Here is a 21,594-nt window from a genome sequence, read left to right as displayed (position 1 = left end):
TAAGGTAAAGACAAGCTTTGTTAAAAGCCCAAACATTTTCGTTTGAAGACCAAACTATTGCGTTCCAAGTCGTATTGCGTTGTTTTCGACGAAAATGGGAAAAAGAAAGGTTCGTTGGATAAGAGTTTAGAATTAAGGATTCAGTCTAATTTGGATGGAAGCCGCTATCGATCATGCAATAAATAAAAATTAAAAGTGTCTTGATGTAATAGTGAGTAATGTAAATAAAGGTTTATCACCAATAAAATAAAATAAAAATACAAATTTTTTCTTTGAATAAACGAACAATCATAAATGTTCTAAAAAATAATTTAATGAAAATAAATGAAATATATAAACGGATCAACATTTTTGGTCGAAAAACAAGAAAACAAAAACACGAGATAAACACAGACCCAAAGGTCTGTATCTTATGTTTTAATTTATGCACGCTAAAAAGCTTAGTCTTGTTTTGTAGGTATGTTCATACACTACGGTTTTAGAAAATTGTAAGTCATTTTAAAATAGAAGTACAAAATGCTGGAGCAAACTGTAAAATAAGTCAATTTTACAGTTTTGTAACCAAAAATTTTTATTAAAAATTTTTTAATAATGTTTCAACAGCCCTTTTAACTTTTTATGTTCGCCTACGCGATTTGGCATACTTTGGGTGTAGCCTTGCACAAATTCGGGGGGAATAGCATACCATATGTCCTTTGTCATCCCCCACAGCTCCTTGATTCCACTTGAAGGAACTGCACATTTGGCCAATTGCGATTTCACATGCTCCAGCATTTTGTACTCCTATTACTTTGTACTTCTAGTTTATTTGTAGCAATTAGGCGTAAAGAAAATGTTTGAAAAGCGCCCCGATCGGACGTCTATATCCTATAGCTCCCATAGGAAGAATCGAAAATAACTTGCAAGAATTGAAGATATTTCGCGCAGTGTAAAAGCTATGGGCATGTATCTTTACAAATCTTATTTTGTATACCCTTGCAGAGGGTATTATAATATTGGTCAAAAGTGTGGAACGCAGTGAAGGAGAAATCTACGACCCTATAAAGTATATATATTCTTGATCAGGATCGCGTCCTGAGTTGATATAAGCATGTCTGTCTGTCCGTCTGTCTGTTTCTACGCGAACTTGTCTCTCAGTTATAAAGATATCGAATTGAAACTTTGCAGACACCCTTCGTTCCTTTGCACTCAGTATATATGTAAGTCGGAACGACCGGGATCGGCCGACTATATCCTATAGCCGCCATATAACTGATTGATCCGAAATGCCATAACTTTGGTGTTTAAAAAGTTAGGAAGTTGGGATTTTCCATGGGTTTTATATTTGGCCAATCAATCCGACCTACCAATCTCGACGCTCATACGATGGACAGACGGATAGACAGACGGATAGATAGACGGATAGACAGACGTACATGGCTTAATCGCCTATTGATCCTGATCCAGAAAATATATTTTATAGGATTGAAAAATGTTCCTTCTACCAGTAACTTATCAACAAACCTTCTCACTCTACAACGGGTATAAAAATATGAAGGCGTTCATGCAATATTATTGCATGGGTAAATTTTAGACCAATCTGCATTGCGAATATAATGTATTCATTTGGTTGACTTGCCTGATTTTTCATCTATTGCGGCACCCGTGTCGATTGTCACTTCGATAATAGCTTGATATGGATCTTCAGATTGCGTATCTTGGATAGAAACACAATTTCCGGATTCGGCACCAAAGTAGGCGACCCAGAGAATTTTGAACATGGTTTACTTGAAGTAATGATATGTCAAGCAAACCGTCAATAAAATCATATTGTGCTATTGAGAGTAAGACATTCGATCCACCTTCCGTGGACTCGAAGTAAATTAAAATATGCTAGAACGACCAACTGATCCCTATCAGAACGCTTATTTGAAACACACTTAATAAGGGAAGGTGGTTTAAATAATCGAAAGTTCAGACAATGACCGAATATATGTATGTATAGCCCTATATACTTTATATAGCTGGAAACGGTAACTTTACGCTAATAATTTCAATAATATTTAATACCTCAAATAATAACTCATCTGACGTGAGGTTTGAATCTACGGCAATTAAGACTCCTCCCAGTCTTAGGTCGGGTACTTACTTGGAAAAACTTCGGAGTGTAGAATATCCGTCTTTAAAGAGGTTTTTGTAAACACGATAGTTGGATTGCTACGCCAGCCTGTTGCACGTTTCCGACTCTATAAAGTGTATACATTCTTGATCATGATCAATAGCCGAGTAGAAAGCCACGTCCATCTGTAAGTCCGTTTAGTGAAAATATATATATTTTTACAATTTTATCGAAGCCTTTATAGGTACGTATTTCTTTTTCTAACACTCATAAAGGAATTCTTTAATCTCTTGGTCACCAAACTAAAAAAAAGGAGTGAAGAAAAATCTGTTAGGCCAATCAACGAGGTAGAACCGTCCTTTTTTTTGCCTGGGTAACCTCGTCGGATGTGGACGTTGTTTTTAATAAGCTTTCCCCTTTCCAACACAACAAGAATAAATATTAAATGTGCCAGAGTTATACAAAGGAAATGTAAAGTTCGTTGGTTATTAGTCCGAACTGCCCCACAAGGTCGAATGTTTTTAGGCCACATACCTTGTCTGTCACACTTTTCCGTGTGCTAAATGGACAGTGGAAACGATCCCCTTTTGTCAAGGTAGTCCTTTTATAGTTGTGTCACTACTTCTTGACCTAGTTCGCTGTTGCTTCAGTACCTCCTTGATTTGGTTTCAACCAACACATGTTATATAAGGTTTTTTGGGAACCATTTTGTATTACTTGCAATTTGATAAAACATAATATCCCGAATAAATTTAACTTAAAAAGTATTAATATATACAAGAAAGTTAATTTGTTGCTTAGAAATATAAATTGTTATCTATTAATTAGGATAGATTGAAAATTTATTACATGTAAATAAAATATTTTCTTTGTGAATATTAAAAAAAAAATGTTTTATTTTTTATAGGCGCCTCCTTGAAAAAAGGTTTTGTGGTGAACAGCATAACTCAATACTGAATCATCAGAAAAAACAAAAAAAAAATAGTTTATTAGTTGAGATGTTTTTAAAGGTAACTAAGTTGCATTTTTATACCCTTGCAGAGGGTATTATAATTTTGGTCAAAAGTGTGCAACGCAGTGAAGGAGACATCTCCGACCCTATAAAGTATATATATTCTTGATGAGGATCACCTCCAGAGTTGATATAGCCATGTCCGTCTGTCCGGCTGTCCGTCTGTCTGTTTCTACGCAAACTAGTCTCTCAGTTTTAAAGCTATCGAATTGAAACTTTGCACACACCCTTCTTTCCTTTGCACGCAGTATATAAGTTAACACGGTCACCCGGCAACAGAGAAGTTGCCAAACTGATCACGCGTAGCCGGCATGAGAATAATGCAAAGCCAGCGACACCTGCGCATATTGCACAACGACGGTAGCAGAAGCCCAAGCTTCGGTCAGCGCTATCAGCGGGCAATGCACTGCGACGCAACCGACGGCTACCCAACACCACACACGGGGCGCCGGGTCAGCACTTTCAGGGCATAGGGCTAGCTTTCATTATAAGAATTTATGTACTTAGTAGTTAGTTGAATTTTGGAAATAAATCGTGACGGTCATCGCCTCCCGAAACCTAAGTCTTCTCATTCGCGCAGTACCGCGCGTCTTAAGTAAAAACCCGAATAAGGAAATAATTAATTTATATGTCGGAACGACTATATCCTATAGCTGCCATATAACTGATTGATCGGAAATGCCATAACTTTGGTGTTTGTAAAGTTAGGAAGTTGGAATTTTCTATGGGTTTTATATTTGACCAATCAATCTGACCTACCAAATTTCATAAGGATCGGCCGACTATATCTTATAGCTGTTATATAACTGATTGATCGGAAGTGCCATAACTTTGGTGTTTGTTAAGTTAGGAAGTTGGGATTTTCTATGGGTTTTATTTTTGGCCAATCAATCCGACCTACCAAACTTCATAAGGATCGGCCGACTATATCCTATAGCTGCCATAGAACTGAACTATTGGAAATGCCATAACTTTGGTGTTTTTAAAGTTAGGAAGTTGGGATTTTTTATGAGTATTAAGAATGCATCATATGAATATTTTTGGAGAATATAATTTACAGAGTATTCTGCAAGGGTATATCAACTTCGGCTCCGCCCGAAGTTAGCTTTCCTTTCTTGTTTTTTTTTAACTTTGAATTTTTGGTAACACTTTAAAGTAAAAAACGTGATTTTAGCCCAAATGGTACTTCAGTACCTGCGTATTTAGGTACAGAAATTGTGTGCAAAATTTCAAAACGATTCGTCCAGTAGGTTTTGCAGTTTCGGGTTCACCGACGTTGAAATGGCAACTTTTCAGGAGAGCGTTTTAAAGTTTTGGACACCCAAAAATCGAATACAAAAAGAGCTTACTTACCTACGTTCAACTGCCCATAACTTCAGAAGTTTTACTTGGATCAATATAAAATTTTAACGCAATATTCTTCAAGTGTTGTGCATTCAAAAAAAAATTTTTTAAAAAAAGACAACAAACTTTTAATACCATACCCCAGGCGGTGTGGAATATATAATATAACATAATATCGTTTAGGTAAATTAATCTTGATATTTTATTTAGCGATAGAATCCAAAGTTTCAAGGATATCTTAGCTATATCTATATTTTGAATAACAAGAAAAGAATCAAAATTTGACAAGCCCAAGTTTATATACCCTTGCAGTTGTTACAAATCTACCACATATCGATTTCTATGCATAAATTACCAATAACAATGAAGCTATGTCGATTTTGCGCTGCATTTTGACATCTTTTCTATGGCAGCTTATGATATTGTTGTCCGATTTTAATTTATTTAAAACCGTAATTCCATAATATTTAAATTTTACAAAGCCCCAAAGAACAAAATAAAAATTAAAAACAACAAAGTTATATTTTTTTCAATTTTTTTCCGATTTTTTCTATGGGATCTGTATGATATAGTCCCCCAATCTGGCTCGTTCTTACTTATATACTACATGCAATAGAAAAACAACTTTTGGAAAAGTTTCAAGCAGATGGCTTTAAAACTGAGGGACTAGTTTGCGAAGAAACGGACGGATAGACGGACAGACGGACATGGCTAGAACAGACTCTCCTGGTGATGCTGATCAAGAATATATATACTTTATTGGGTCGAAAATGACTCCTTCACTGCATTGCAAACTTTTGACTGAAATTATAATACCCTCTGCAAGGGTAAAAAACTGTCAGGTCGAGATTAGTTAGTAGTATTAGGTGATTTTAATATTCCTAGTGCGACATGGTCCCAAGACGAATACTCTAATATTTTACTTCCTTTAGGGCAGCATGACATTATTGACGGCTTGCTTGACATTGCGCTATCCCAAGTAAACCATGTTAAAAACTCATTAGGACGTTTACTAGACTAGTGTTTTGTTTCAAATCCAGAAGGCGTTTGTCTATTAAGAACATTCCCTCTTACACAGCCGGATGATCCTTTCAACCAACTCTAGAGCTGACTGTAGATGCGAGAACACAGCTGAATTAAAAATCCTAAAAGTCTGTTAAACGAATTCGCTGCTATCGTAAGGCAAACTTTCAACGTTTAAATACTTTTATATCCGGCCATGACTGGTCCGAACTCTATTATTGCACTAACATGGCTGAGGCCGTTAATATATTTTATAATGCATTTAACTCCTTCTTCTATCTGTGTGTTCCGTTATACTATCCTTATTTAATAAGGAGTTGTCACACCTAAAAATTATTATGTCCAGACTTTTCAATAAATATGTGCGAATTACAATCTGCCGTCTCTCGATACTCGCTCGGTGTTATAAAAACTGTCTGACTCGTTGTAGGGTCCAGTTTTCACAAGATCCAAAACAGTTTTATAACTTGTTAACACTAAGCGTAAATCAGCCTGTTACCTAGCATCGCTATCATTTGAAAATTGTACGGCAAATACTGATCAGTCAATTGCCGATCTATTTGCCCAGTTCTACCAGACAACATATTCCGTTTCATCGCGTCCAAATTCGTCTTATTCATATGCCTTATCCAAGTCAAACTTAATTTTTCTCCGAGGTTAGCAAAAGCTCCCTTATCTTGGATTTCCATAAAGTTAAACCAGTATATTCACCGGGTCCTGACGGAATTCCAGGCTGCGTGCTTAAATACTGTGCTGAAAATCTGTGTAAACCTCTGCACAAATTGTATACCTTATCTTTGGAAACTTCTCACTTCCCCCGTATTTGGAAGGAGTCATTCGTTATTCCCCTTCATAAAAAAAGGAAATAAATCAAATACAAGCAATTACAGAGGTATATCCAAATTATTCAACATCCCAAAGCTTTTCAAAAACGTTATTACACCCCACTTGCAACATCTTTGTAGATCAATTATATAAATATATATAAAACGAATCTCTATGACTGCAAACCTTGAAAAGTAACTTTCAGAAAGATGTAGTAGTACTTGTAGTAGTAGGTTGTTTATTGTTTTTTGTTTTGTTTTTCTTTGTTGCTTATTTATAGCTGGCTGTACATATTTAAATTTACATCAAAACAAATAAACAAACAAAAATTGGTTACAACGACAATGGCTTTTATGCCGTCAGTCGGTTAATTTAGTTAAGTTAGATTCATAAATTGTTCTAAAATAATTTTTTTTCTGTAATAACTGGCTTTTGTAATGAAGAATGCCAGATTCTCCCAGTTTTCCCCATTTAGAAGACTGTGGAGATCCGATTCGCCAAGGGTGGCTTTCGTAATTATTTTCGGTAGTCTACTATTTGGCATATGCATAACCTTATCGATGTAATTAATGTGCTGCTGAAGTGTGTAGGAGAATATACTAGGCAGTCCTGTTTCAATAAAAATTGCATAGTCGGGAGTATTTTGTGGCAGTCGAAATATCTTTTTTACAAAAAAAGTTAGTACTCGTTCCGCATCTTTATATCTTTGATTTTCCCACACATCTGCCGAGTAGCACATAATTGTTTTCACTGTCGCCTGGAAAAGGCACTCATTTTAACGTTTTTTCTGCCTAAAAAGTTTTTCCATGTGGCGTTCATAGCTATTTTTGCATCTTTGAGCTTATCTTTTATGTGGGTATAAAAACTCATATTTGTGGTAAGCGTTACACCGAGATATTTGAACGATTTTAAACGTTCCAGCTGGATTCCGTTCAGTTGCCATTTTTCGTTCCTAGCGTGACGGCCACCTGTACCCTTAACTACCATAATCTTTGATTTGCTTGTATTTATGGTGAGGTTCCATACTTACAGTACTCGGATATGCTAACAATCATGTCCCTTAACGTTTCAGGGCTGTCAGCCAGTAGGCACATGTCATCGGCATACATAAGGGTCTGAACATGGGTTCCATTCACGGTCACTCCACCTAGTTAAAAATCAACAACGTCGTCCACGAAGAGAGAGAAGAGGAGAGGGCTGAGAATTGAGCCTTGTTTAACTCCACTGTTGGTATCGAACTATTTCGAAAGCTCTGATCCGTCCCATACACTTGCTTTGTTATCCTCATAGATACTGGACAGTGCTAGTAAGGCTTTTGTTGAGAGTCCGAGTTGGCTAAGTTTATACATTAAGCTATTTTGGTTCACTGTTTCAAAGGCGGCTTTAAAATCTACAAAGAAAATGTACAGCTTCTTTTTTTGTTGCAGAAAGGTTTAGGCGATTGATGTCAGCACGAAAACACTGCCAACTGTAGAGAAACCCTTTCGAAAGCCTGTCTGAAATTCACTAAGAATGTTTTCTCGGTTTACCCATGTCGTCATACGTTTTAACAGTGCTCCTGCAAAAATCTTAGCGACTGTGTTTTGAGCAGATATGCCTCGGTAGTTGCTGGGATCGGTCTCCACACCTTTTTTAAAAATTGGGCTGAACAGACTTTTTTTGAAGCAATCTGGGAAAATTCCATGGCTTTAAAATTCATTGTAGGCATCGGTATGTCGCTGTATAAAACAAAGCGGCGCGTTTTTGAAAAATTCTGCAGTTATTCTGTCTTCACCAGGAGCTTTTTTTATTTTTAGTGTTAGGACAGCGCTTTCTATTTCTGCAAGGCTGAAAGGGGAGTCCATATGATCTGAGGACAGCAGAGGCTTAGCATAGCTGATTTCTGTTTCATTTTGAATTTGGGAGAGTAGGCTACTAAAATAGTTTGCCAAATCTCTTGAACTTACTTTTATTGGTTTTTTCTGTTTGTTCCCGTTTAATTTATTAACGATTTCCCAGAACTGTTTGCTGTCGCGAACTTCTTGTAGTTGGCGTTCCATATTTATCCAGAACTGTTTTTCTTTCTCTCTGCATAGACGTTTGTAATTTGTTATTGCCGTTTTGTAGATGTGGCCCATTATTTCGCCTTAGCTGTTTAAGGCAATCTAAAAAGTGTTTCCTGGCCCTTTCGCATTGTACGTCGAACCACAGTTGCTTTCTGCTAAAGTTTAGTGACTGCTGCATGGGTTTGGAGGCATCTACGATTAAGTTGAGCAGTTTGGCTAGCAGTGTAGACCCACTCAGATGTTCTATTTGTTGGACTCCTGATATTAATGCATCTGTGTAACTTAGGCGGTGGTTGTCCTTCCACTTTAACCTTCGCTTGAGTTTTGGCTGGGAACTATCGACTTGTTCATGTAGAATGACTTTTAAAAGGACTTCGATGATCAGAAAGGGGTTGAGCACCTACCTCCAAATCTTTCACCACATCGTGCCACTTTCCTTGTATGAGACAGTAGGCAACAGTCGATCATGCTGCGCCCCTTATAAAGGTATATTGTCCTTCTTGGTCACCGATTGTCCTGCCGTTCATTACCGTCAGTGCTAGTAATTCGCACATCTCAACAATTTTTGCGCCTTTGTTTTCTGAGATTTCGTCCTTAGATTTACGAATCGTGCTACTGGTCCTGAGGTCTATATTTGTGGGTTCTGTTGTGGCTTGTGCTTTTCCGATGCGAGCATTTATATCCCCAATAATCATTAGGTTATTGCAACCTGCTGTTAGTCCGAAATCGTACACCTTTTCAAAATCTGCTTGCCAGTTATTGCAGTTAATGTATACTTTCGTGTTTATTTCGATGACTTCTGCGTTTTCCTTGCTCGTAAAGGTAATGTGTCCTTCGTTCACCAGCTGCTTTCGGATTCCGTAAACACTTCCTCCGCTGGCCCGTCCACGGGCTGCTACTCTCACTGCTGGTATCCAATGCAGCAAATGATCAGGAAAGTAATTTGCAAAACTCGTTTCGACGTTGGTCAGAAAAGTTTCAAATAGTAGAAAAATGTCGAATCGTGTAACAAAATTAAAGAATTGTTTAAATAATGTCTTAGTTGCTAAGCCAGATATATTGTACGATACAATTTTAACATTAAGGGACGGTACTACATTAGGGACATTTAGTTTTTTGAATTTAGTTTGCTCAATATAACTTCGTAGTCTAGGGCTATTTTAAATGAGATACCATATATGTTCTCCAGGACATTTTGTGCTAACTCTACTCCACAAATGAGCTTGCCGTCTTTATTCCAGTAGAACCATTTTCCTTCAATAATGCGATCGTTTCTAACAGTGACCTTAAAGTTTTTGTGGCTTTCCAGAATGTCCCGGAGGAGGCCTAGCATCACGCGTTTTTTAAGTCTCCTTTCGATGTTCAGATCCTGTTCGATTGAGACTCGCGTTCCTTTCAGGTTTTTGGTGTGCTTAAGGATGGTCTGTACTGCGCTTACTGTGTTTAGTTCAACCAGAACAACCATTTTTCCGTCGGCGTCGTGTAACTTCTTTACCGAGTCTATCTCCATACGGTCCTTTATCAACAATTCCCTCTTTATTAGGTCACATACAATTAAATGGATTTTTTTCGGATTTTAGACCTCGGATGATTATGTTTTTTCGTTTATTTGCGTCATCTAGTTTTATAAGTCTTGCTTGTTTGTTGAAGGTCCCGGCCTGACCGGTACCCTGAGGCTTAGTAGGGGTGCTGTCGAGTCCTAACATTTTTATTTAGTTTTGTGCAGAGATTTAACAGTATGCCTAAAACGATTCTTTTATATTTTTTCTAAACTTTTCTAAACGCCACCTATTGGCTGAAGCTGGGACCGTATATTAGACTAAGCTATTATTCCGGTGGGCGTTCGATAAGCAAGAGCTTTGGATCCGCTTCTTGTACTGAAACTTGACATTATGTGATCTACATAAGTAAATTTTTAGTTTGCTGAGTGGTAGGACTCAAAAAGGCCTCTTGAAATGCTTGGTCTCAAACCTAATCTAAGTTACTTCAGGCGGCATACCATTTTTTAACGATGTACTCAGATGTGCAACATAACTAAATTTTTCAAAGTTCAGACTCTCAATCTTATCTAAATGGTTTTCAAGTTTTCGATTTAAGTAGTGCTAAATGCTAAGGAATGATATTTTTTCCGTCTACTCTCAGTACATATACATTTTGTTTGTCATTTATAACAGAACTACCCAGAAATTGAATTAGATGCCAAGATAATGCGCCATTGCAAAATTCAACAGAACCTAATTTTTCTTTTAGTAGCTCTATGTAGGAGGGAAGCACTTCTTTGTACTGTGTCTGTTATGTTGTTGTTGCCGATGTAGCTTGTTGTTGTATTTTCGTCTAAGCCTATCCTAGGTTATTATTGTACAACTATTTTAAGGGCCTCTTTGCTGAGAGATTAGATTTTCGCATGTCTGTAATTGGATATCCTTATATTGCGGTCTCTGAGGTAATAAAAGCTTAGCGAATTACAATCTGCCGTCTCTCGATACTCGCTCGGTGTTATAAAAACTGTCTGACTCGTTGTAGGGTCCAGTTTTCACAAGATCCAAAACAGTTTTATAACTTGTTAACACTAAGCGTAAATCAGCCTGTTACCTAGCATCGCTATCATTTGAAAATTGTACGGCAAATACTGATCAGTCAATTGCCGATCTATTTGCCCAGTTCTACCAGACAACATATTCCGTTTCATGGCGTCCAAATTCGTCTTATTCATATGCCTTATCCAAGTCAAACTTAATTTTTTCTCCGAGGTTAGCAAAAGCTCCCTTATCTTGGATTTCCATAAAGTTAAACCAGTATATTCACCGGGTCCTGACGGAATTCCAGGCTGCGTGCTTAAATACTGTGCTGAAAATCTGTGTAAACCTCTGCACAAATTGTATACCTTATCTTTGGAAACTTCTCACTTCCCCCGTATTTGGAAGGAGTCATTCGTTATTCCCCTTCATAAAAAAAGGAAATAAATCAAATACAAGCAATTACAGAGGTATATCCAAATTATTCAACATCCCAAAGCTTTTCAAAAACGTTATTACACCCCACTTGCAACATATTTGTAGATCAATTATATAAATATATATAAAACGAATCTCTATGACTGCAAACCTTGAAAAGTAACTTTCAGAAAGATGTAGTAGTACTTGTAGTAGTAGGTTGTTTATTGTTTTTTGTTTTGTTTTTTTTGTTGCTTATTGCTATAGCTGGCTGTACATATTTAAATTTACATCAAAACAAATAAACAAACAAAAATTGGTTACAACGACAATGGCTTTTATGCCGTCAGTCGGTTAATTTAGTTAAGTTAGATTCATAAATTGTTCTAAAATAATTTTTTTTCTGTAATAACTGGCTTTTGTAATGAAGAATGCCAGATTCTCCCAGTTTTCCCCATTTAGAAGACTGTGGAGATCCGATTCGCCAAGGGTGGCTTTCGTAAAACATGTTAAACGAATCTCTCTCAGAATATTAATCAATTATTTTCGGTAGTCTACTATTTGGCATCGATGTAATTAATGTGCTGCTGAAGTGTGTAGGAGAATATACTAGGCAGTCCTGTTTCAATAAAAATTGCATAGTCGGGAGTATTTTGTGGCAGTCGAAATATCTTTTTACAAAAAAATTAGTACTCGTTCCGCATCTTTATATCTTTGATTTTCCCACACATCTGCCGAGTAGCACATAATTGTTTTCACTGTCGCCTGGAAAAGGCACTCATTTTAACGTTTTTTCTGCCTAAAAAGTTTTTCCATGTGGCGTTCATAGCTATTTTTGCATCTTTGAGCTTATCTTTTATGTGGGTATAAAAACTCATATTTGTGGTAAGCGTTACACCGAGATATTTGAACGATTTTACTTGTTCCAGCTGGATTCCGTTCAGTTGCCATTTTTCGTTCCTAGCGTGACGGCCACCTGTACCCTTAACTACCATAATCTTTGATTTGCTTGTATTTATGGTGAGGTTCCATACTTACAGTACTCGGATATGCTAACAATCATGTCCCTTAACGTTTCAGGGCTGTCAGCCAGTAGGCACATGTCATCGGCATACATAAGGGTCTGAACATGGGTTCCATTCACGGTCACTCCACCTAGTTAAAAATCAACAACGTCGTCCACGAAGAGAGATAAGAGGAGAGGGCTGAGAATTGAGCCTTGTTTAACTCCACTGTTGGTATCGAACTATTTCGAAAGCTCTGATCCGTCCCATACACTTGCTTTGTTATCCTCATAGATACTGGACAGTGCTAGTAAGGCTTTTGTTGAGAGTCCGAGTTGGCTAAGTTTATACATTAAGCTATTTTGGTTCACTGTTTCAAAGGCGGCTTTAAAATCTACAAAGAAAATGTACAGCTTCTTTTTTTGTTGCAGAAAGGTTTAGGCGATTGATGTCAGCACGAAAACACTGCCAACTGTAGAGAAACCCTTTCGAAAGCCTGTCTGAAATTCACTAAGAATGTTTTCTCGGTTTACCCATGTCGTCATACGTTTTAACAGTGCTCCTGCAAAAATCTTAGCGACTGTGTTTTGAGCAGATATGCCTCGGTAGTTGCTGGGATCGGTCTCCACACCTTTTTTAAAAATTGGGCTGAACAGACTTTTTTTGAAGCAATCTGGGAAAATTCCATGGCTTTAAAATTCATTGTAGGCATCGGTATGTCGCTGTATAAAACAAAGCGGCGCGTTTTTGAAAAATTCTGCAGTTATTCTGTCTTCACCAGGAGCTTTTTTTTATTTTTAGTGTTAGGACAGCGCTTTCTATTTCTGCAAGGCTGAAAGGGGAGTCCATATGATCTGAGGACAGCAGAGGCTTAGCATAGCTGATTTCTGTTTCATTTTGAATTTGGGAGAGTAGGCTACTAAAATAGTTTGCCAAATCTCTTGAACTTACTTTTATGGGTTTTTTCTGTTTGTTCCCGTTTAATTTATTAACGATTTCCCAGAACTGTTTGCTGTCGCGAACTTCTTGTAGTTGGCGTTCCATATTTATCCAAAACTGTTTTTTTTTCTCTCTGCATAGACGTTTGTAATTTGTTATTGCCGTTTTGTAGATGTGGCCCATTATTTCCCCTTAGCTGTTTAAGGCAATCTAAAAAGTGTTTCCTGGCCCTTTCGCATTGTACGTCGAACCACAGTTGCTTTCTGCTAAAGTTTAGTGACTGCTGCATGGGTTTGGAGGCATCTACGATTAAGTTGAGCAGTTTGGCTAGCAGTGTAGACCCACTCAGATTTTCTATTTGTTGGACTCCTGATATTAATGCATCTGTGTAACTTAGGCGGTGGTTGTCCTTCCACTTTAACCGTCGCTTGAGTTTTGGCTGGGAACTATCGACTTGTTCATGTAGAATGACTTTTAAAAGGTCTTCGATGATCAGAAAGGGGTTGAGCACCTACCTCCAAATCTTTCACCACATCGTGCCACTTTCCTTGTATGAGACAGTAGGCAACAGTCGATCATGCTGCGCCCCTTATAAAGGTATATTGTCCTTCTTGGTCACCGATTGTCCTGCCGTTCATTACCGTCAGTGCTAGTAATTCGCACATCTCAACAATTTTGCGCCTTTGTTTTCTGAGATTTCGTCCTTAGATTTACGAATCGTGCTACTGGTCCTGAGGTCTATATTTGTGGGTTCTGTTGTGGCTTGTGCTTTTCCGATGCGAGCATTTATATCCCCAATAATCATTAGGTTATTGCAACCTGCTGTTAGTCCGAAATCGTACACCTTTTCAAAATCTGCTTGCCAGTTATTGCAGTTAATGTATACTGGGAGTATATGTAGTTTTTCGTCTTTCGTGTTTATTTCGATGACTTCTGCGTTTTCCTTGCTCGTAAAGGTAATGTGTCCTTCGTTCACCAGCTGCTTTCGGATTCCGTAAACACTTCCTCCGCTGGCCCGTCCACGGGCTGCTACTCTCACTGCTGGTATCCAATGCAGCAAATGATCAGGAAAGTAATTTGCAAAACTCGTTTCGACGTTGGTCAGAAAAGTTTCAAATAGTAGAAAAATGTCGAATCGTGTAACAAAATTAAAGAATTGTTTAAATAATGTCTTAGTTGCTAAGCCAGATATATTGTACGATACAATTTTAACATTAAGGGACGGTACTACATTAGGGACATTTAGTTTTTTGAATTTAGTTTGCTCAATATAACTTCGTAGTCTAGGGCTATTTTAAATGAGATACCATATATGTTCTCCAGGACATTTTGTGCTAACTCTACTCCACAAATGAGCTTGCCGTCTTTATTCCAGTAGAACCATTTTCCTTCAATAATGCGATCGTTTCTAACAGTGACCTTAAAGTTTTTGTGGCTTTCCAGAATGTCCCGGAGGAGGCCTAGCATCACGCGTTTTTTAAGTCTCCTTTCGATGTTCAGATCCTGTTCGATTGAGACTCGCGTTCCTTTCAGGTTTTTGGTGTGCTTAAGGATGGTCTGTACTGCGCTTACTGTGTTTAGTTCAACCAGAACAACCATTTTTCCGTCGGCGTCGTGTAGCTTCTTTACCGAGTCTATCTCCATACGGTCCTTTATCAACAATTCCCTCTTTATTAGGTCAGATACAATTAAATGGATTTTTTCGGATTTTAGACCTCGGATGATTATGTTTTTTCGTTTATTTGCGTCTTCTAGTTTTATAAGTCTTGCTTGTTTGTTGAAGGTCCCGGCCTGACCGGTACCCTGAGGCTTAGTAGGGGTGCTGTCGAGTCCTAACATTTTTATTTAGTTTTGTGCAGAGATTTAACAGTATGCCTAAAACGATTCTTTTATATTTTTTCTAAACTTTTCTAAACGCCACCTATTGGCTGAAGCTGGGACCGTATATTAGACTAAGCTATTATTCCGGTGGGCGTTCGATAAGCAAGAGCTTTGGATCCGCTTCTTGTACTGAAACTTGACATTATGTGATCTACTTAAGTAAATTTTTAGTTTGCTGAGTGGTAGGACTCAAAAAGGCCTCTTGAAATGCTTGGTCTCAAACCTAATCTAAGTTACTTCAGGCGGCATACCATTTTTTAACGATGTACTCAGATGTGCAACATAACTAAATTTTTCAAAGTTCAGACTCACAATCTTATCTAAATGGTTTTCAAGTTTTCGATTTAAGTAGTGCTAAATGCTAAGGAATGATATTTTTTCCGTCTACTCTCAGTACATATACATTTTGTTTGTCATTTATAACAGAACTACCCAGAAATTGAATTAGATGCCAAGATAATGCGCCATTGCAAAATTCAACAGAACCTAATTTTTCTTTTAGTAGCTCTATGTAGGAGGGAAGCACTTCTTTGTACTGTGTCTGTTATGTTGTTGTTGCCGATGTAGCTTGTTGTTGTATTTTCGTCTAAGCCTATCCTAGGTTATTATTGTACAACTATTTTAAGGGCCTCTTTGCTGAGAGATTAGATTTTCGCATGTCTGAAATTGGATATCCTTATATTGCGGTCTCTGAGGTTATAAAAGCTTAGCGGCCAGTAACGCGAGTACCTCAGCGACGAGTCCAGCCACAGCTCATCTTTCCATCTCTGAGCTCATGAAAGCTTAGCGGTCTTTTGGGCTCTGGACAAGTAAAACTACTAGATAATAAAGCTCGCCGAAAACTTCTTCTGAAGGCCTCTATTCTAAACACGCGACTTTTGTTCTTCTCGTTAGTTTATCTAATGCTCTTGTCATTAACACGCTGATTACGACCAGGAAAGGCCCTGATACTATCGCCTTTATTCTTCCGTTAAGGATTTCTTTCAATATCTTGGTTTCTGTTTCTATGATGTGCTCTTCCTTATATACCGAATGAGGTGAGAGCGACTTACTTCGGCTGTTATCATCTTACTTGTCAGCATGGCACATCTCAATGAACTGATTTCAACCTCAATACATTAACGGATCAGGGGCCGTCAAAATGGGTTCTGTGTTCACGTCGTTGAACGCACCTATTGTGTCGTGAAGTATTCTTGGCATCCCTTAAAGTATGTATCTCTGTGATGTATATCTCTAGGGATTCTTTAACTGTCATTGTCGCTGATATACTAAAAGCGATACTAGCGGTCCAGATGGCTCAGCGACAATGATAGTTATCTTTATCTTCTTGTACGGTTTTGAAGGTTATTAGTTCTTTAATTGTACATTATTTGTTGTAATTACATATTCTATCTAGTTCGCATAGATTATTGTTCCTTGTTTCCAACATGCTACATGTTTATGCGTTTGTGAAAACGTTGCTTACATTCTTGTCGAGGACATTTTTAAGGGATTGTTCCTTAATATTCCTGTTGCTTACTTCCGACTGGACAATCCTACCGAATTTGTCTCAATTAGTTTTTCGTGGTTTCCATTTCGGTGGTAAAATGCTAAAGATAATATTTGTATGGTTTTAAAAATAATTTTGTTTCTATGGTTTCAGGGGATATATACAGAAATCAGTATAGCGAAATAATCAATTTTAACGTACTTTTAACTTTCAACATTAATATTAATTAAGAAAATTCAATGAGTGTTATCTGGTATATTACATAAAATACTCTTTACTAAGTTAATTTATGTCCCTTTTTTACTTGATATTTGTTAGATATGGTGTTTGTCCTAGCCTAGATAAACAAGGAAAAATCTAAAATTTGCAGCTGAGGTACACACCAGTTATTAAACTGTAATAGTTACATTTCAAAAAATAATTAATGGATATATTATTTATCTGACAAATGGGTTGGTTGTGGTTCAATCAACATAAGATGTTGATATATTTAACCAATGATTAGGTTCTGTAAACGTATAAGATAAGTCCATAAAACTAAAAAGTTTACTGTTTGCATGAAAAATTAACATATGCTAAAATTATGCATTTTAGTACACATTAAAATTTCTACATATACATTACTTTTGTATTTTTTTTCAGTAAATTGCTATTAAAGGACACACACGCTTGCTTTTATCCGTATTACTCTGCGACCAATATTGATCGTCTTGTGAGCTCAGGATATAATCCCAGTCCGCAAAAGGAAGAGTTATCGCAGAGGAAAGTATATAGTCTTACTGCATCTATTATACCAGCCACCTAATATTATTATTCGACTGTTACATAGAGTGAATAATGCAAATTTAGCTTAAAACAACAACTAATACAGACAAAAATTGGTCGTTCTATTACAAGACAAAAGAATTTCGATGAAATTGTTTTAGATTTGGGTCAATATTTTGGACAAAATACCCTCTAATAGAGTATTTAGAGGGTATTTTGGTATTTTTTTCTCAGGTTCTGTTGAACCGTTTGACTTTAAAAGTATTTCTCTATTAACCACTGTTTGCGCACTTAGCGCGTTTACTTTTCTCTAGTTTTCTAGTATTTTACTCTATGGTTGCCAACTCGGGTGGATGGTGCGGAACTAAACTTGGCCTATTTTGGTTCGGTACCCAAAAATCCCTTCCGTTCGCTTTCCAACTATTAAATAATAATTCTTCATTTCATTTCTCTTACAAACTAAGGATTATATTAATATTAAACTTAAATATTTTTTGCTTATATCTATTGTGGTGGACCAGCCGTCAGTCAGGATCGTCACACAATCTACAATTTTTCGGTTGGGTAATTGTTGCGAAGCTTATTATGATTAATACTGTTTCTGTAATTTTATTGTTATCATTGTTATTTTATTTTTTAGAGTTTTCGGATCTCAACCACGTTTTGAGATTTGAGTTCTTCGAAGATTTCTTTTTCGTCAATCCCCCCTTTGGAATAGCGTACTCTTTTAGAGGTGTTAAAATTTTTGTGGTCCTCGGCGCGGACTGGAAAGTCGCGAAATGCTTGCACTCTAAGCATGGGTTCCCGATCAACTTATTTGTTACAAGCAAAATGGACAGGAATTGGGGATACGTATTAAAATCTTTAATGCCAGTTCTACTAATTATAATGTATTTTGGTTCATTTGTTTTCATGTGAATCCTTGTCAAGGGTCGGTCGAGTGGTCGAGACATCACTTATTCTTGTGTTTGTTGTTTTTTTTAATGGGTACGAAGTAGTCGCGAAGAAGTCGCGAATTGGAACGTAGGTTAGCCGCACGTCTTTACTCTTTGTATGATTGCCCGTGACCGAAGGATAACGCAAGAAATGATTGGGATTACACTGGTAGTCTTATTGCTTCTCTTTCTGCTTCTCCTTAACGCGTCACTCCTTGCAGGCTGCTGCTGAGTCGATTCTGGCTTGCTTCCCACAGGACGGCCCCACCGAGACTCTGGATGTTATACGAACTTCCCTACCGGGGGCGGTAAGCTGTATCGCCGGCATGTGTTCAAGGTCCGTATTTCCCGTTTCAACTGAATGCCATTGACCCCACCGGCATTCTCGTCTCCTCCGCAATTGCCAGGCCGCTCTCCTGCATCAGGATTCGTGTGGAGTTTAAGACTCCTCACATAGTATACCCCTGCAGAGAGTATTATAATATTTGCGACCATATAAAGCGTATGGTGAATTTGTTTGTAAAGTGAAAATTCTTTTTTTATTCTCCTGATACAATTTCATTCCCCTTTAAAGGTATCACCTCCCAAAAAAAAAAAATATGACAAGTTTCTTCAAATCCCCGAAACAGGCCAAATAGTCCCTTTCCGGTATAGCCATGAGCGCCCTCGTCGATTCCGCTTTTATATCTTCAATTGGGAATAGCCAGAAGTCACACGGAGCCAAATCAGGAGAATACGGTGGTTGCGGAACGATATGCGTCTAATTCTTGGCGATTTGGTCACGAAGAACCAGTGCAAAAATTTAGCGTTTTCGGTACCAAACGAGATTTGACTTTTCATAGGCCCAAATGGTCTTTCAAAATGGTTTTCACAGATCCTTTTGATATTCCGATCATATCAGTTAGGTCTCTAACAGTCAACCGATTTTTGAGCACTATTCCTTCACTTCATTGACGTGTTGGTCATCTGTTGACGTCGATGGTCGTCCGGAGCGCTCCAAGTCAGGCGACTAGTATCATATAGCTCCCATTGGAACAATCGGAAAAAAAAATTCAAAAAAATTATAACTTTGTTGTTATACCCTTGCAGAGGGTATTATAATTTTGGTCAAAAGTGTGCAACGCAGTGAAGGAGACATCTTTGACCCTATAAAGTATATACATTCTTGATCAGGATCACCTCCTGAGTTGAGCCATGTCCGTCTGTCCGTCCGTCTACGCAAACCAGTCTCTCAGTTTTAAAGCTATCGAATTGAAACTTTGCACACACCCTTCTTTCCTTTGCACACAGTATATAAGTCGGAACGGCCGGGATCAGCCGACTATATTCTATAGCTGCCATATAACTGATTGATCGGAAATGCCATAACGTTGGTGTTGGTTAAGTTAGGAAGTTGGGATTTTCTATGGGTTTTATTTTTGGCCAATCAATCCGACCTACCAAATTTCATATGGATCGGCCGACTATATCCTATAGCTGCCATATAACTGAACGATTGGAAATGCCATAACTTTGGTGTTTTTAAAGTTAGGAAGTTGGGATTTTTTATGAGTATTAAGAATGCATCATATGAATAATTTTTGGAGAATATAATTTACAGAGTATTCTGCAAGGGTATATCAACTTCGGCTCCGCCCGAAGCTAGCTTTCCTTTCTTGTTTTTAATGATTTTCTTTTTATTTGAAAAAAGTTGTATAATTTCACAGTTCTTGTTTTTAATTTTTTTTTTTTTGTTCTTTGTGATTTGCTATTACTTAAATATTATGGAATTATGGTTTTAATTAAAATAAAATCGGACAACAATATCATATAGCTGCCATAGAAACGATGGGAAAATGTAGCCAAAATCGACATAGCTTAAATGTTTTTAGCAATATAGGCAGATTTGTAAGAACTGCAAGAGTATATATACTTCGGCATGCCGAAGTTTGCTTACTTTCTTGTTTAATTTCATTAACACTTTTCTATTCACAACTCCGTTTTTTTGTTTGATGAAATTGTCTTTATTATTCTGAGTTTCGGAACCCAATAACCTAGAGTGTCTGTATATTAAGAGCCTATCTTGCGATACTTATATTAAAATCTTTCTTATTGCACGCCAGTGCTAAGGAATAACAGTCATTGACATCTTTAATTTTATACCTTGTACGTACAAATTAACTTTCTCACTTGTGAGTTAGTTAAAAATATTTATTTTTATTTTTATTATCACTTATTCACTATTACAATTTTTCAATAGGTCGAACTTATTTAATTCACTGCTCTTTTACTTTCACTTGATTTTTCTTTGGTGCTCGGTTCGGATCTCAAAAACGGACTGACTGCCTCGAGTTCAATGATTAATAACAAAAACTCGACTTAATAGATTTATCTCTAGAATTGATAAAGAGAATGACTCAAAAGAGTCGGAAAATAGGGTGATGCAATTTGACAATTAAATTTAAAATCTAAATTCGGACGGAAAGTGGTGTTTAAATTCGCGGACTTTAGGGATCTCTTTGGAAATCTTTTGTTTGCGTTAGCGGACTCAGGGCTCGCTTTGGGGCTCCGATGTTTACAATATCGGCTTGGATGTTTACAGCATCCGTTTGATGCGGACTGCGTGAAATTGATCTGGGTGGGAATAATTTGGAGGCGTAGTTGACAGAAATAGCTGACCACGGATTTATCTCGGGTATTGTCAGAGTTAATTGGAAATTGGCTCTCAGCTCAAATTTGTTTATAAATTGGGTAAGAGACCCTAAATAATGTATCATATAACTTACACTCCAAACCAGTTGTATGGCAACTCTACCTCTGATGTTTAAAAATTAGTAATCGGGATTAATATTTCCTTTGATTTGGAATAATATGGGTGATAGATTCTTCTTTTTTGACTTTTACAGTGAACGGTTAGTTCGTATTTTGTTAGTTAGTTTTTTGCGCTGGAATTTTTATTTTTTTATGTATTAATCCGTATGGTGCCTTTTTCAAAATTGGTTTAAAATCAGTCTCATATAACTACTTTAATATTCCGTTCACATCCCGAGTGAAATCGATCTATTTTTTGCCAAATTTATTCAAATCCGTTTTGTCCGCTGTGGTTTCACAATAATAATATAATATACCTACCCCGCCACAAGGGACTATGGAGTCCGGACTACCGGCGCAAGTTGGCTGTGCAGAAATAATGTCTGCTCCACCAAAATCCCTAAGGAAACGAATATTTGTTTCTCGGCTTTCCCTAATCAAACATCTTCTAATGTATTGTCAGTATATACAAGACCAAACTTAAGCCGATAACAATAGTGTAAAGGTGGGC

At 37.3% G+C, this 21,594-nt stretch overlaps 1 protein-coding gene and 2 long non-coding RNA genes across 3 annotated transcripts in view; all 3 read left to right on the top strand.

Moving 5' to 3' along the window:
• The window catches only part of LOC108053621 (acetylcholine receptor subunit alpha-like), a 209,900-nt gene extending 192,480 nt beyond the window's left edge, over positions 1 to 17,420 (top strand). Inside the window, exon 6 of the mRNA XM_044460784.1 lies at positions 17,236 to 17,420. Coding sequence (XP_044316719.1) covers positions 17,236 to 17,398 — 163 coding nt within the window. The 3' untranslated portion in view covers positions 17,399 to 17,420. The remainder of the gene's footprint in view (positions 1 to 17,235) is intronic.
• LOC108041426 lies at positions 6,900 to 7,708 on the top strand. Its single transcript, XR_006417695.1, has 3 exons — positions 6,900 to 7,154; positions 7,224 to 7,314; positions 7,375 to 7,708. It is a non-coding gene; the product is annotated as an uncharacterized LOC108041426 (long non-coding RNA).
• LOC123037928 lies at positions 12,050 to 12,694 on the top strand. Its single transcript, XR_006417694.1, has 3 exons — positions 12,050 to 12,140; positions 12,210 to 12,300; positions 12,361 to 12,694. It is a non-coding gene; the product is annotated as an uncharacterized LOC123037928 (long non-coding RNA).
• Positions 17,421 to 21,594: the final 4,174 nt, after the last annotated feature.

The sequence above is a fragment of the Drosophila rhopaloa genome, unplaced genomic scaffold (genome assembly GCF_018152115.1).
Source record: "Drosophila rhopaloa isolate 14029-0021.01 unplaced genomic scaffold, ASM1815211v1 contig_218, whole genome shotgun sequence".
Classification (NCBI taxonomy): domain Eukaryota; kingdom Metazoa; phylum Arthropoda; class Insecta; order Diptera; family Drosophilidae; genus Drosophila; species Drosophila rhopaloa.
The sequence above is the reverse complement of the archived record's forward strand: the minus strand, read 5'-3'. Positions and strand labels throughout refer to the sequence as shown.